We start from the raw sequence: 15,530 nt of genomic DNA, 5'->3' as shown, positions 1-15,530 counted from the left end.
ACTACGTTTCCCAGAGTGCCCTCAGACTAGAGATTTCCGGTTCCGTCAGCGGAAGCGGTGACTGGGATCTGTGCCGGCCGCACAGAGGGCGGCTTGGTCACTATGGAGGAGATAGGCATCTTGGTGGAGAAGGCTCAGGTTCGGCGGGAACTTGGGTTTTTTAGGCCTGGTTCTCGGGAAAAGGGCGAAGACGTGCCCGAGGGGCAACTTGCGTGACTTCAGGGGTCCCGGCCCGAGTCTGGGTGACTTCAGAGGCCTCAGTAGAAAGCTTTCTATGGTGGGAGGCCTGTGTGGGAGGCTCAAATAATGTTGAAAGAGCGATAGGGCTCAGAGAGCGGGGCTGGAGGAATGAGTGACGTTAAGGATTATTTTGGGACTGAATGATTTCGAGGCTTGTATGGGGGTCGACGGGAAGAGGAAGGGAGGAACAGACTTGGGGCGGGTGGTGATGTATGGAGCCCGGCTATGGTGCTGAATGACATATGGGACTTGGCTAAAGGCTAAGTAATATTTGTGGCTTGGCCGAGTGATGTTTGAGGTCTGCCTGGGGGCTGGACATTAAGGGCCTGATGTGAGCTAGGGGTCTGTGCCATGAGGGACGATTTGGCGGAAACTGGGTAATGTTAAGACTATTTGAAGGTCTGGTGACATTGATAGTCTACGTGGGAAAGCTATGTGACATTAGAATCCTGTTGTAGGGGCCAGGGTGGCATTGGGTTCTGGTTATGAGTTGAGTGTTATTGGGAACATGTGGCATATAATAGCAGAGGTTCAGTTTGGGGGTGGGCAGTTGCCATAAGGGGTCTATTTGGAGGCTAGTTGACATCAGGAGCTTATTTAGGGGGCTGAGAGGTTTCAGCGATCTATTTGGAGGGGCTGAATGATGTCAGGAGCCTGTTAGGGGCCAAGAGACTTTATGGTGAAATGGGGAGGAGGCTTTAGATGCTTTCACGTGGGGACCCCCTTCTTCCAACCAGAGTTTTCCCCCTTGGTCTAGGATGAAATCCCAGCACTATCTGTATCCCGGCCCCAGACTGGCCTGTCCTTCCTGGGGCCTGAGCCTGAGGACCTTGAGGACCTGTACAGCCGCTACAAGGTACATTCAGCCCCAAGTCAGACCCTGCAGAGGCCAGGCATCCCACACTCTCCCTACTTTGTACCACTCCCTAGCTCAAAAGGACCTAAGCTGCTCCCACCTTTCCCCTCCTCTGCTCACAGAAGCTGCAGCAGGAGTTAGAGTTCCTGGAGGTACAGGAGGAATATATCAAGGATGAGCAAAAGAACTTGAAGAAGGAATTTCTTCATGCCCAGGAGGAGGTGAAGCGAATCCAAAGCATCCCACTGGTGATTGGGCAGTTTCTAGAGGCTGTGGATCAGAATACAGCCATCGTGGGCTCCACCACAGGTGGGTGGGTGGGTGGTGGCATTTCATTTACTCATCTGTTCATTCTACAACTGTCTTCTGCCATGTGCTGGGAATTGTGCTAGGGTCCTTCAACAGCGAGCAAGGCAGGACAGTGTCATGGTCTTCTTCAGAGCTTATTGGGGGGGGATGGAGGGGGTGAATGGGTCAGGAATTGAACCCGGGTCTCAACGTGTGCACCCTTCAGAGCATTCTGACTGATCCAAAAGTAGGAATATATTTTATGCTGTGATTCAGTCAGTGCCTTACTACACGTGACATTCTCTGGTGTTTTCCTTTCTATTCAGTCTATTTCACTTTAAACAAAGTTCTAGTTGTGACTCTCTAAATTGATTTCATGCGCTAGGATATGCAATTTGAAAACATTGGTGGAGTGCTAAAAGATTGGGCTGTAGAATCAGACAGACATGGCCACTTCTGGTTGGATTTTGGGGCAAGACATTACTTCTCTCTGAGTCTCACTTTGTTCATGTGGTGTTGATTACACTGGCCTCCTCAGGTTGTCCAGAGGATCAAATGATATGGTGCATCTGAAGCATGTAGCACAGGGCCTAATACTTGGTAAGAACTGTCAGTAGCTGCTGTTACTAAGATAGATTTGGGGCCTTTCCTTATGATGGTCAGTGTCTCTGGCATCTCTGTCTTCTCCTGACACCGGCCTCTGCTCCTCTGGACTAAGGCATGTTCTTATAAGGCATATGACATGCTTGGAATTGAACTAATGGTATGTGGGGTAGTGCAGGGAGGGACATATCCAAGGTAAGGCACATGTCTTTGACTTGTGGATCTTAAAGGGACAGTGGGGATAGTGGCTATTCCTGAGATGGCAGCATGGGCAGAGGAGTAGGTTAGCGAGGGCAGTCTAGGACATTCAGAGGGAGGTGTCTAGAAGGCCAGGCCTGAAGGTTAGGAGGGAGACTGAGGCTAGATGGAGATGTGTGGTCTATAAGGTTAATGTAGAAGGTGGATTGGAGGAGGTGAGACTAGAGGCTGGAGACCAAGGAGGAGTCTGGGGCAAGGACCCCTAGGGGAAAGGATGAAGCTGAATCAGCACAGGCCTTGAGGTGGAGAGGAGGGGATGGGTTGGAGAAACATTTAGGGGGCAAGCTGGAAAGTTGTAGTGATTGAAGAGCTGTGGAAGGGTGTAGAAAGAGGGCTAAAAGGAGGCTCAGGGCTCTGGCTTGAGACTAGGAGATAGTAGGGCCTCTCTGGGACACATCCAGTAAGACAGATGCAGCATAATTTGGGGGAAGATTCTGAGATCACTTTGTGACCCAGTGAGTGAGATGTGGAACATGTTGGGGAAGCACCTAGGAGGCTGCTGGACACCTGGGGGCTAGAGATTCAGAGCGTCACGATAGACAAACAGAGGAGTCTGTTTGAATGTGGGGGATGGACTGGAAGAGGCCGGTCAGGGTCTGAGTGAGGTATTAGTGGCCTGAGTTTGGGGGAGAGGGAGTGATTTTAAGGATCTGGCATCTCTCATTTTCCCCTCGCCCACCCTGTCCCCTTCCCAAAGGCTCCAACTATTACGTACGCATCCTGAGCACTATTGACCGGGAGCTGCTCAAGCCTAATGCCTCGGTGGCCCTCCACAAGCATAGCAATGCCCTGGTGGATGTGCTGCCCCCTGAGGCTGACAGCAGCATCATGATGCTCACATCAGGTGAGGAGGCAGCCGGGGACCAGGGAAATTCAAGACCCTCCAGGCCAGGCTGGGAGCCCTAACTCTGTTCCCTCACCAGACCAGAAGCCAGACGTGATGTACGCAGACATTGGGGGCATGGACATCCAGAAGCAGGAGGTGCGTGAAGCCGTGGAGCTACCACTTACGCACTTTGAGCTCTACAAGCAGGTGAGGAGCCAGGGGTAGCCAGGAAAGGAGAGGTTTCACTGGGTCTGGGGTTGCTAAGGGAATTCCCTGGTTTCTCCTTCTTGTTCATATCTCTGGGTTTCAGATTGGCATTGATCCTCCTCGAGGTGTCCTCATGTACGGCCCACCCGGCTGTGGGAAGACCATGTTGGCAAAGGCCGTGGCACATCACACGACAGGTGAATGTCTCCCATCCCTTATGAGCTCTGACCTTGGCTCTTTTGACCCTGCTCCTTCTCATCTGCCTCAGGAATTGGTGTGGCACAGTGATTAAGACACAGGCCCTGGGTTCAAACCCGTTGTGCCTATTCCTGACTGGGCAGCCTACTTCTCCTGCCTCAGTTCCTTCATCTAATAAAAAAAAACTCACTTCACAGGTTGATTGTGAGAAGTTAGAGAAATAACAGTGCTTTTCCCATGGTGGGTTGTGACCACTGGTAATTATGAATTCAAATTTGGAGGTTTCAGCCATCATTTAAAAAACAAAATAGAATGGAAAATGTCAGAGCAGATCTTATAGAATGAGAGTTAGCATTGTTTTGTGAAACCCATGTGTGGTTTACAGTATTATAAGTTGTTTACAGTAAAGTTCCAGACAAAAATCATTGTAATACTGTTTGTAAAGCCTTTGTACAGGGCTTGGGAAAACTCTTAATACCTGTGACCCAGGGTGGTTAGCAGTGGGTTTTCTGGGTCAGACTGCTTGGGTTTAAATCTGGCTCCCCTGCCAACTACGTACATGATCCTGGGTAAGTTACTTATTCTGTGATTCAGTTTCCTCAACTATAAGATGGAAACGATCATCAAACCTCTCTTTCTGGGTTGTCAAGAGGATGAAATAATGTGAAATATCTAGAACCATGCCTGGCATATAGTAAGTGGGCAGTGTTAGCCTCTGTCATAGTTGTTCATTTCCTTAACTATGCATTGAGCTTTTACTCTGACTAGTGTGAGGGGATATATGAGGAAAGCTTTGGTTTTTTTTTTTAAAGATGGGAAAGATTTGAATGCACTATAATGGCTGTCAGAAAAGGAACCAATTGACTGGAAAAGTTGACATGTCAAGAGGGGATGTAACTGATAGGAAAAGATCTGTGGAGAGGTGGGAAATACAGGATTTAGAGCTTAGGTGGAAAGATAGAGAGGGTAAATGAAAAGGGCATGTGAAGATATAGGTAACTATCCACAAGGGGGACAGGAAAAAGGGTTTTCAATTGATGGTTTGATTGTTTCTGTGATGGTGACTTAAGTGAGGTCATCTCCTGACTGAAGAGGGGACAAGATAGGTGAGGTGCTTAAGGACAGTGGAAAAGGTTCAAAATAGCTGCTGTAGACAATGGAAGGAGAGACACAGGATAATTCCCAGGCAGCTGTGAGGACCCTGGGGAGGCTGGAGAGAGGAATTTGAGGTGCTGCCAGCCTGTCTTGTTTTCTGATTGTTCTCGATAGTGTATAGCACTGTGGAGTTTATTGTTTAATACTTAATCATTTAATCATTGAAGTCCTCAGTGAGGACTTTTATCTCCATTTTACACATAAGAAAACAGGCACATAGTGATTCATTTGCCCAGGTCATCAGCAGATTCCATTCTAATCTGCCCAACTGCACATCTCCAATTCTTCTATTTATCCCTTGGCCTCAGTGAGTCCCAGGGGCAGGGTTTTGCTGTGTGTGAGTGAGAAAAATGATACAAGGGATATTTAGAGGGTCTTGGCTTGACTGTTTTAAGAAAGAAATAATGATGTCATGAAGCTCTGTGTTATGTCTGGGATCCAGGAAATCTACCAGTCACTTTTTTTTTTTTTTTTTCTTAATGGGCAGGCACCGGGAATCGAACCCCAGTCCTCTGGCATGGCAGGCAAGCACTCTTGCCTGCTGAGCTACCGTGGCCCGCCCTACCAGTCACTTTTTAAAAAAATTTAGTTTTAAAAATTTTTATTTTGAAATAAAGATAAATGTTTTCTAAATAATTTAGAAGAAATAATTTTCTAAATAATTTAGAAGAAATTATTTCAGAGTTCTTTGACCCAGCTTCCCCTAATGGTATTCTCTTACATAGTCACAGTACAATGAGGAAATCCAATAAATGATGAAAACATCGGTACAATACTGTGAACAAAACTAAAATGCTTATTTGAATTTTACCAGTTTTTTCACTAGGGTCCTTTTTCTGTCCTGGGATCCCACATTACATTTAGTTGTCTGGTTTCCTTAGTTTCCTCCAATCTGGGATAATTCCTTGGTTTTCCCTTGTTTCTGATGACTGACACTTTTGAAGAATACTGGTCAAGTGTTTTGTAGAATGTCCGACAATTTGGGTTTGCCTGGTGTTTCCTCATGATTGGATTGTGCTTTCGCATTTTTGGCAGGAATACCAAAGAGGGATGCAGCTCCTTTCAGTGTATCATGTGTGTCTTATTACTGGTGATGTTCACCTTGATGACATGGTTAAGGTGGGGTATCTGATGGACTTCTCCATAGTAAAGTTATTTTTGTCCCTTTATAATAAATAAATGTCTTGAGGGAGATATTTTAGGACTATGCAAATATCCTGTTTCTCTTCAAACTTTTGCCCCCCGAATCTATCATCCATCTGTGGATCTTGTCACCACAATTGTTGCTGTGGTGTCTGCCTAATCTGCCAGTTTTTTTTAGTATTTAAGTCCTGCTGCAGTATGAAGGAGAACAGTGACATCTTAAACAGTGCTGAAGACGGTAGGCTTTAAGAACAGAAACCAGAAAGCTGCCATTATTTGTACATCAACTGGTCCACGAAGTGAATGGGGACTGTGGAGAAACATAGCAAGGGCCAGGTCAGGTAGAGACCAGAGGGCTACTGTAAGGACTTGGGCTATTTTGAGTGAGAAAGGAGCCACAGGAAATTATGAGCAGAGAAGGGAAACAATTTGCCTTGCATTTTAAAAGGATCACTCTGGCTGCTATGGGACAATACTGGGGGCTCAATAGGAGGCTGCTCTATAATCCAGATGAAAGAAAGATGATGTTGGGCATGGACCAGGGGTAGCGATGAAAGTGGTTGGAAACAGGCTACCTTTTGGAGGATTTGCTGATGGCTTGAAGGGGGGAAATGACAAAGAGGTTTCAGGAACACTCCAGGCCTTTTTGTTTCTTATTTTGTTGTGTTGTTGCATAATTGCCTTCAGTGCAGATAGTAAAGTACTAAAGAATGAAGCTAAAGAACAGGTGTAGTTGTGTGGGAGTGGACAAGCGGTCAAAGAGTCGGGTATCTAAATGTAAATCCCAGTGCTGGAGCTGTCCAGCTGTAGGAATGGTAAGGTGGGGTTAGATGCATCTGTCTGGAGTTGAGGTCAAAATCTAGAATGTTATATACTGAAGTTAGCACAGGTAGCAGCAGGGCTGATAGTGTGCCAGTGGCTGAAGACTTGAATGAATAATGGGTTCTAGAATCCAAGTGATGTGGAAGGACTAGACTTGGGTGGGACACCTGGAAAATTTTCCCCCAGGCTGAAAAGGGTGGATGAAGACAGGTCTGGCCAAGTAGGAACAGAAGTTGGAGGAATTTCCTGTACTGTGTGAATCAGTGATTTGTCCCTGGCAGAAGGAGGGAGGCACAGATAGCACAGAAAGGATTGCGCAGTGGGAAAAGCTGTTGACTAGGGTTGAGTTATCTAACTTTGGAGGAAGATTAAAATTGCAGCTGAAATGGGGATTTATCCATTTGCTATGGTGGCAATTAGCACAGTTTACTAAGAGCAAGTGATGGAAGCAGCACATTCCAGAGCAGATGGGAAGAGTAGCAGAGCCTGGAAGGGACTGAGAGATTGTGAGGACAAGGAAGAATTAGTAGGACAGGGGACTGCAGCAATTCAGTGAGAGAAACAGAGAGTAGGCCAGAGTCAGGGAACTTAAGGAATTGCGATTTCACATGGAAAAATATGGCACCTACAGAGCAGTCAAGTAAATGTGAGGCCAAAGCAAGGTGGTAGGGGATATGTTTGGTGCAGAAAAAGTAAGAAACTATGAGGTTAGGATGTTGGAGGACAGCCCAGATACTGGGGAGAAGGGAGACACTGGATCAGGTGTGAAATCTGGATTTTCAGGAGTGAACAGGACAGGGCTGCAGCATTGCACAACTCTCAGTAGATTACAAGTTAACCTTTAAGAAACAGGATGAAAAGGAGGAACCTAAAACAAACTTGTCTCCAGTCCCATTCCAGATTATTATCTATTATGTCAGAAGATGTGTCCCTGGTCCCCAATTCTTGCATGATATTAAAAATTGGATCCATATAGAAAATGGGAATTTGGAGCTCTTGGTGAAACAACACAATACCTTTTAGTACATGGACAATGAATCTGTTTTTCACTGATTTGTCAAAAGTCCCAGAAATTCAGGTTAAAAATAATAATAATATCCTGATTTTTAAATGTTGAACCACATCTGTGGGCAGGACTCATGACTTGGGTTGCTATGGGTTGCAGTTGGGCACACACATATCATTGCTTGGCAAGTTCTGAACGACATGGGTGTGAGAAAATGACCTGGCTACTTAGAGCGGTTGCCAAAAAAAAAGCGGTGTCCTCAGGGAAATACCTGTTTCAGTTTAAGCAGAATGGGCTGTATGGGAGACTCATCACATGTAATCCTTGTCATCCTACCATCAGCTGCATTTATCCGGGTTGTGGGCTCGGAGTTTGTACAGAAGTACTTGGGTGAGGGCCCGCGCATGGTCCGGGATGTGTTCCGCCTGGCCAAGGAGAATGCACCTGCCATCATCTTCATAGATGAGATAGATGCCATCGCCACCAAGAGATTTGATGCCCAGACAGGGGGTGAGTCATGTCCATCCAGGGACTGGGGTCTGGGGGGCTTATATAGAATGCCGTGGACTGATTGTGTTGAATATTCCAGCTGACAGGGAGGTTCAGAGAATCCTGCTGGAGCTCTTGAATCAAATGGATGGATTTGACCAGAATGTCAATGTCAAGGTTCGGGGTTTGGGATGGGCCAAGGGAGGTGTGGCATAGGAATCAGGGAAATGAGGGAGCTGGTACATGAAGTGGTGGTTATCATGATGGGAAGGAGTGGGTGAGCTAGCGGTCAAAGAGTGGGGTATTTAAATATACATCCCAGAGCTAGGAAGGAGGGTGGAGTGGAGACAAAGGTCTGAGCCAGCCTACCCCCAATGCCAGGTAATCATGGCCACAAACAGAGCAGACACCTTGGATCCTGCCCTGCTACGGCCAGGACGCCTTGACCGTAAAATTGAATTTCCACTCCCTGACCGCCGCCAGAAGAGATTGATTTTCTCCACCATCACCAGCAAGATGAACCTGTCTGAGGAGGTTGATTTGGAAGATTGTATCCTGCTTAAAAGTGAGGGGCAGGGTTGGAAATGGGGACTGGATCTGGCTTCTTGAAGAGCTTCCTCTCCACATTTGCTATCACTACAACCCAGACTGCAGGTGGGAGACCAAGGTGATGGGAGGTGGGTGGTAACAAAGACAGCCCAAGGATGACTGGTTCCCAGAACTCACCCTTTCAGTGCAAGCAGTGGTTTCTTTAATTCATGCACTTCAGATGTGGCCCGGCCAGATAAGATTTCAGGAGCTGATATCAATTCCATCTGTCAGGAGGTAAGTGATGGTTTCTCTCTGGATCCCTGGTGGAGTGTGAGAAGACCCTTCCTCTTTTCCAAGACTACTATGTTGCAATCCTTTTATTCCCTCTTGCCTCCTGAGGTCTTGCACCCCATCTGAATCTTCCTCTACCATCACTAAGGGTGAAGAGTGGAGTCAATTTTAACTTTTATCCCTCAACAGAGTGGAATGTTGGCTGTCCGTGAGAACCGCTACATCGTTCTGGCCAAGGACTTTGAGAAAGCATACAAGACCGTCATCAAGAAGGATGAACAAGAACATGAGTTTTACAAGTGACCCATCCATTTTCCTTCCCCTACTCCACCCACTACAAAAGTCCAGGATTTCCCTCAGTTCTCTAGGTACCTCTGTCCTAAAACTTGGTTGGTTCTCCTCTCTACACAGGATTGGTTTATTCAATAAATGTATAAGATTGAATCCTCTTTAATTTCTTCTTAGAAGTTTGACTCCTTTGGAGAACTTGGGCCTTGAATAGGATCTTTTGTGTCCCTCCTGACAGATGAGCAAGGAGGTACTTGGCCTAGGTTATAGACTGAGAGAGAAGTAAAGAATTAAAATGAAATGACTTCATATATTTGAGGAAAGAGATGGAAAATGAACCTTAAGCACCATTCTTTGACCACAAAATAAAGCCCCTGTGCTTCTCCCCATCCCCATTTACTACAGATAGAAAAGCATTTGAATTTTCAGTGATTCTTGCCTTCTTCATTCTTGGAGGGTATCAGAGACATTCCTCAGGGTCCCCCAGGGCAGGGATGCTGTGGTGGTAAGTTTGTATGCTCGGATTCTGTGAATTTCTCTAGTTCTCCAAATGGAAATATTAGAGCATAGGCAGGTTGGGTGCTGATTGAACAATTCCCACAATCCTCACTGATACATCAGTACCCACCAAAGTATGCATTTGTCTGCCTACTGGCAGGTAAGCCATCTATGGTTTTCTTGGTGTTGCCTGGCATATTAAGCCTTCACTGGGTGTGCTATTTTGTCTGAAGAGCTGTAACTTCTGGCTAAAAAAAGCAAACTCCCCACACAAATCTTTTCCCCTGAGTCATATGTGACTGAGCAAAATCCTTTTCTTTGTTTCCTGAATGCCTGAGACTTTCCCTTCAGTGTGTCCTTTTGTGTCTTACTAAGTTGTGATTTCTGACTAAAGCCTGACCATAGTCACTGTCCCTGAGAGGCCTTTTCCTTAGGAAATAGCCTTAGTGCAGTGAGGACCTGCTGTCAGATCTAAGAGCTGAGAGATCCAATGTTCACTGGGGCCTCTGGGCCTCCTGGCTTGTCCTATATGCTGCCTGATAAGGAGCCTTTCAGGAATTTTTCCCTTCTACCTGCCTCATGTTATCTATATCATTTTTATCTTTCACCAGTTCCTGTATTCTACACTGGGGAAGCTTAACAGGCTTTTTCATCTCAGATAATCTGGTAGTAAAACTCAGGCTGCTAAATCTACTTCTAAGGTGAGGAAACACTATCCAGGAAGCATCTTATGAAATCATTTCTTCTGAACATAGAGGATATTCTCTTCCCTGCTCTGTGATGGGCTTCTGTTGGTTTTGCTTATCTGTTCACACTACTCAAGTCAGAGTACCTGATGTTCTTTGATGAGGCCCCCAACCCCACTCTCTGTCCACGAACTTTAGGTGGAGAACCAGGGAAGGTGTGTGGCCTATGCTAGCCCCTCAGACATTCTGAATTCCTCTTGAAATAGAGATAGTTTTCAGAATAGCCTCAGGAATCAGCCAGAGCCAATGAGATGCCATTCTGCACAAATTAGGAAACTTGGGAAGAAAAAAATTTTTTTCTGGGACTAGAAGCTGTAAGGATAAAGGAAACTTCAAGTGTCAGGGGTCACCATGTGAAGTGTCAATAAAAAACACAGAAAAGCAGTAATTAAAACAGCATGGTACAGGCACAAGGGCAGACATTACAGACAAGTGGAACTGAATTGAGACCTTAGAAATCAACCCTCACATTTATGGCCAAATGACTTTTGATGTGGGAACAAAACTACTCAACTAGGAAAGAATAGTATCCTTAACAAAAGATGCTGGGAAAACTGGATTTCCATTTTCAAAAGAATGAAGGTGGACCCCTATCTCACACCTTATACAAAAATCAACTCAAAATGAATCAAAGACCTAAACAGAAGCGCCACAACTATCAAACTCCTAGAAGAAAACAAAGAAGAGCATCTTCAAAAGAAAAACCAGATAAATAGGACCTTGTCAAAATTTAAAGTTTTTGTGCCTCATAGGACTTAATCATGAAAGCAAAACGACATCTTATACAGTGGGAAAAAGTATTTGGAAACTACATATCTGGTAAAGGTTTATTATCCAGACTATATAAAGAAATCCTTCAACCTAACAACAATAAAACAGACAACCCAATTAAAAATGGTCCAAAGACTTGAATAGACACTTCTCCAAAGAAGATATACAAATGGCCAAAAAGCACATGAAAAGATTTCAACCTCATTAGCTGTCAGGGAAATACAAATCAAAACCACAATGAGATACCATTTTACATCCACTAGAATGGATACAATTAAAAAAAAACAAACAAAATTACAAGTGTTGGAGAGGATGTGACAAAACTGGAACACATTTATTGCTGGTGATAATGTAAAACAGTATAGACCCTGTGGAAGATGGTTTGGCCGTTCCTCAGAAAGCTAAGTATAAAATTACCATAAGAGCTGGCAATTCCACTTCTGATGTATACCCAAAAGAATTGAAAGCAGGGACTTGAACAGATACTTGCACACTGATATTCATAGCATCATTATTCACAATTGCCAAAAAATAGAAGCATCCTAAGTGTCCCATCAGCCAATGAATGGATAAACAAAATGTGGTATATACATATTATGGAATATTATTCCGCCATAAAAAGGAATGAAGTTCTGATACATGCAACAACATGGGTGCATCTTGGAGACATGCTGTGTGAAATATAATAAATATCTCACTGATATAAAGTAATTAGAATAAGCACTCATAGAGTCAGAGTCTAGCATATAGGTAACCTGGAAGACAGGGTGAGGAGATAGGGAATAAGGAGTTCAGGCTTAAAATTTACAGAGTTCCTGTTTGGAACAATGGAAATGTTTTGGTAGTGGATGGTGGTGATGGTAGCACAAAAGTGAACGCAATTAACAGCACTGAAATATATATCTGAATGTGGTTAAAAGGGCAAATGTTAAATAAGAAAATAGAATTAATTTAAAAAGTAAATCCATGAAACTGCAGTACACAGTGAACCCTAAATTAAACCATGGGTTACAGTTAATAGTATAATTATGTAAACATTGTTTTCATCAGTTGTAACAAATGTACCACACCAGTACAAGGTGTAAATAATAGGGTGGTATATGGGAATCCTTTATTTTATGCATGATTGTTTCTGTAAACCTACAATTTCTCTAATAAAGTAAAACAACGGAAAGGCAGAATAAAAAACCAAGGGATATTGTAGTTGTTTGGTCCCTGGGATCCAGCCAAACTGAAGGCAGTACTCCTTTTGGACTTTAAAAGCTATTAACTCATAATAGTTTAATCCATTATTTACTTGAACCAGTTTGATTTTGATTTCTGCCCCTTGCAACCAAGACTCCTAACTTACATAATTCTTCCAAAGTTCCCTCAGTGCTCACTGCCAAAATGTTCCTATTCATCCAGGCTTTGCCCCTAGCAACCTGACTGTGCTACCTGAAGCCTGTCCAGCACAGCCTCTCTACACCATTTCCTATCATCTTCCTCACTTTCACGTGCCTTCTCCATTTTCCTCCTCTCCTCCTTTTCTGAAGCTTGCTCTGTTCACTAGTCCCTAACTCTAGACCCCTGCCACCTCTAACCCACTACCCTCACTCTACCATTGTCCCGACTGTCCTCAATATCCCCATTTGGGGTCTAACACCCAGTCCTGAGCAGCACTCACAGCCAGATTCACTATTCACCCTGCTTGGGCTCTGACACCCCATGCTGGTCAGCCAATACGGACACTCTCCTTACTCTGCTCAGGTTCTGACACCCCCAGCTAGTCCATCCCATACCATCACTTTGACACTCTCATAGTGCCATCTTGGACTCTGGCATCCTGCACTAAGCCGCCCATTGCATGGACCCCTCCTCACCCTGCTCACATTACAAAATCTTGCTGTGGGCCCACTTTACGTCCTTAGGACTGAATTGTTCAAGAAGGGAAGGGAAAAGGAAGAGTAAAATGTTATAATTTGAAATACAGCAAGTCATTCTCTGATAGACTAACTATACATGGTCTTAAACATGTTCCTTGCCTTAGTGAATCAAGGTTTTCTTTTCAGAAATTTGGACTAACAAAGTCTGACCTAGAATTCAGGACATCTGACTTCCTACCTTTGGGCTCTCTAGTCTATGCCATGTTGCCTTTCCAAGTGTTAATTTCCCCAGTCTGAGCTTTTCAAAATTATCTGCCAAAGACCTCTTCAGAGCACAGAAAGTGGAAAGAATTTTTATATCTTTAATATTTTTTAAAAGTTACTATGAGTTGCATTTTTGTCTATGAAACTATTCATTTGATTCAATATAAAAGGCTAAGTTATTTGGCAGGTAAACTGCAAATCTTTGGTTCAAATCTTTAAGTAAAGCTGATACTCCAACAAGATACAACCTATTCTATTTCACAGATTAGAACAGGCCTATGGTTTCACACAATCATACAGACTCACAATCTCACTGGCACCCACAAAGTCCCACATTCAGATACTCAAAATCACACATACCCATCTTTTCACAGACCTGCTTGCACCTAGCACCCAGTCACTCAACGACCCACGTACCCACACACCTTCACCCATCAAGTTACAGTAAAACAGCAAATTTCCACAGAACCTGTCACCCCATTGCTCACAGGTTACTTTTCTGTGGCTTCTATACAATCAGCAGCGGCTTCAGTCACATACCGTCTCACATCGAAAGACTTACGCACACGCAGAAACAAAACCCACCACGGCCAGAGAGGGCAGTTGGTTCCACAATGCTTACAGTGACACATCCATTCACAAGGGCAGGTACACGGGGCCACACACCCATTCTTTGATATACATGTATTGAGCACCTGCTGTGTTCAAGGATGGGCCCTGGCGCCACCACTACCTCAGGGGCAGAAACAGACAATTCTGCCTTGCGGAGCTCACGCCGGGTCCCTCACCATATCGACTTGGGGTTTGCACCCACAGAGGCATCCGGCAGCCCGGCCCACGCAGGTGAGGGTCAGTTATTTACCGACACCCGGAAGTGAGAATCGGCAGCTCAGCTCGCGGCTCTAGTCCTGCGGTGCGGCGAGACGGCGCCCTCGTGTGCGCCTGCGCCTGAGCAATCTGAGGGCGACGTGCATCCGACTACGGACTACATTTCCCAGGAGCCACAGGGGGCGGGGCTAGTCTGAAACCCGAGGTCTCCTTCCGGTGCTTTGGTGGTAGAATTACCACCTGGGGTGAGTGAATCAAAGCCAGGGAAGAAGTCGGCGTCAGGTGAGAGGGAGTGGGACTCCTGAAGGTGGGGCTGCTGCCAAAGCGAGGAGCCCCGGGCTCAGACAGGGCGTGTCGTGCCCGTAGCCTCAGGCCTGTTGTTGGGTGCGTGAGGAGCGGAGAAAGGGGATTGTGTGACTGTGTGTGACAGTATGTGGGACGGAGTGTGTGAATACGTGTGCATATGTGAGCGAGCGACAGTGTGCCTAGCAGGTCCGGTGTGGGCCTCTGTGTTGGTGGGTGCATTGTGAGGCTGGAACTTTTAGAATCTATCCCCGAGGCAGACTCCTGGGATGACATAATGGGAGAGTCCCCAGTTGGAGGCGCTTTGGGTACTGCTATATTTTTCAGAACTTCAGCATTTCCAGGCCTCTCTGATCCTAGGACTCTGCTGTGAATTCCCTTTCACAGCTGTTTAAGTGCACGATGGCAGGACAGATGTGGCCCTGGAGAGGATGCATATGGTTTGTCTGTGCACTAAGACCTGGTTTCCCATGATTTCCTTTTTCCCCAGTCCCACCATTCTCCAAAATAAGGATCATAAGGAGGAGGGGAAAGTTGCTGTTGTGCCACTAAAAGTCTAGATCCACATATGTTTGTGTTTCCTCTTTATTCCTAAAATGGCATTTTGTTTTTTAGTGTACATGGGAAGATTTGCTTTACTTTTCTTGAAATGTCTCATGACCTATCGAAGGTCTTCCTTCCCAGTGAATGATGGGGTCATGCAAATGCATTTTTTCTCTTCACTGGTCTCAGTGCTGCTCTCCTCATTTTTCTAAAAATCATTCCATACACAGACTTTTTATAATGGTAGAGAAAGTCATACCCTAGAGTTTAAAGTTAATACTTTAACAGAGACCATCAGGAGATAGAAATAGGGTAAGATATTAGGTAATTGGAGCGGAAGGGATACAGATTGTGCAACAGGACTAATTGTAAAAACTCAGAAATTGATAGCACAATACTACCTAACTGTAATACAATTATGTTAGAACACTGAATGAAGCTGAGTGTGAGAATGATAGAAGGAGGAGGGCTGGGGGCACAAATGAAATCAGAAAGAAAGATAGACCATAAA

The 15,530-nt window shown here is 45.1% G+C and overlaps 1 protein-coding gene across 1 annotated transcript; it reads left to right on the top strand.

Moving 5' to 3' along the window:
- The first annotated feature begins 8 nt into the window (after positions 1–8).
- On the top strand, positions 9–9,367 carry PSMC4 (proteasome 26S subunit, ATPase 4). Its single transcript, XM_077131878.1, has 11 exons — positions 9–138; positions 998–1,096; positions 1,219–1,405; positions 2,943–3,089; positions 3,169–3,278; positions 3,382–3,475; positions 7,945–8,112; positions 8,192–8,268; positions 8,473–8,641; positions 8,861–8,916; positions 9,103–9,367. Exons 1-11 carry the CDS (start codon positions 103–105, stop codon positions 9,214–9,216), a joined length of 1,257 nt encoding a protein of 418 aa, XP_076987993.1. The 5' UTR covers positions 9–102; the 3' UTR covers positions 9,217–9,367.
- The last annotated feature ends 6,163 nt before the right edge of the window (positions 9,368–15,530 follow it).

This window comes from Tamandua tetradactyla, chromosome 16 (genome assembly GCF_023851605.1).
Source record: "Tamandua tetradactyla isolate mTamTet1 chromosome 16, mTamTet1.pri, whole genome shotgun sequence".
NCBI classification, from domain to species: Eukaryota; Metazoa; Chordata; class Mammalia; order Pilosa; family Myrmecophagidae; genus Tamandua; species Tamandua tetradactyla.
This window is presented reverse-complemented; position numbering and strand designations above follow the sequence as displayed.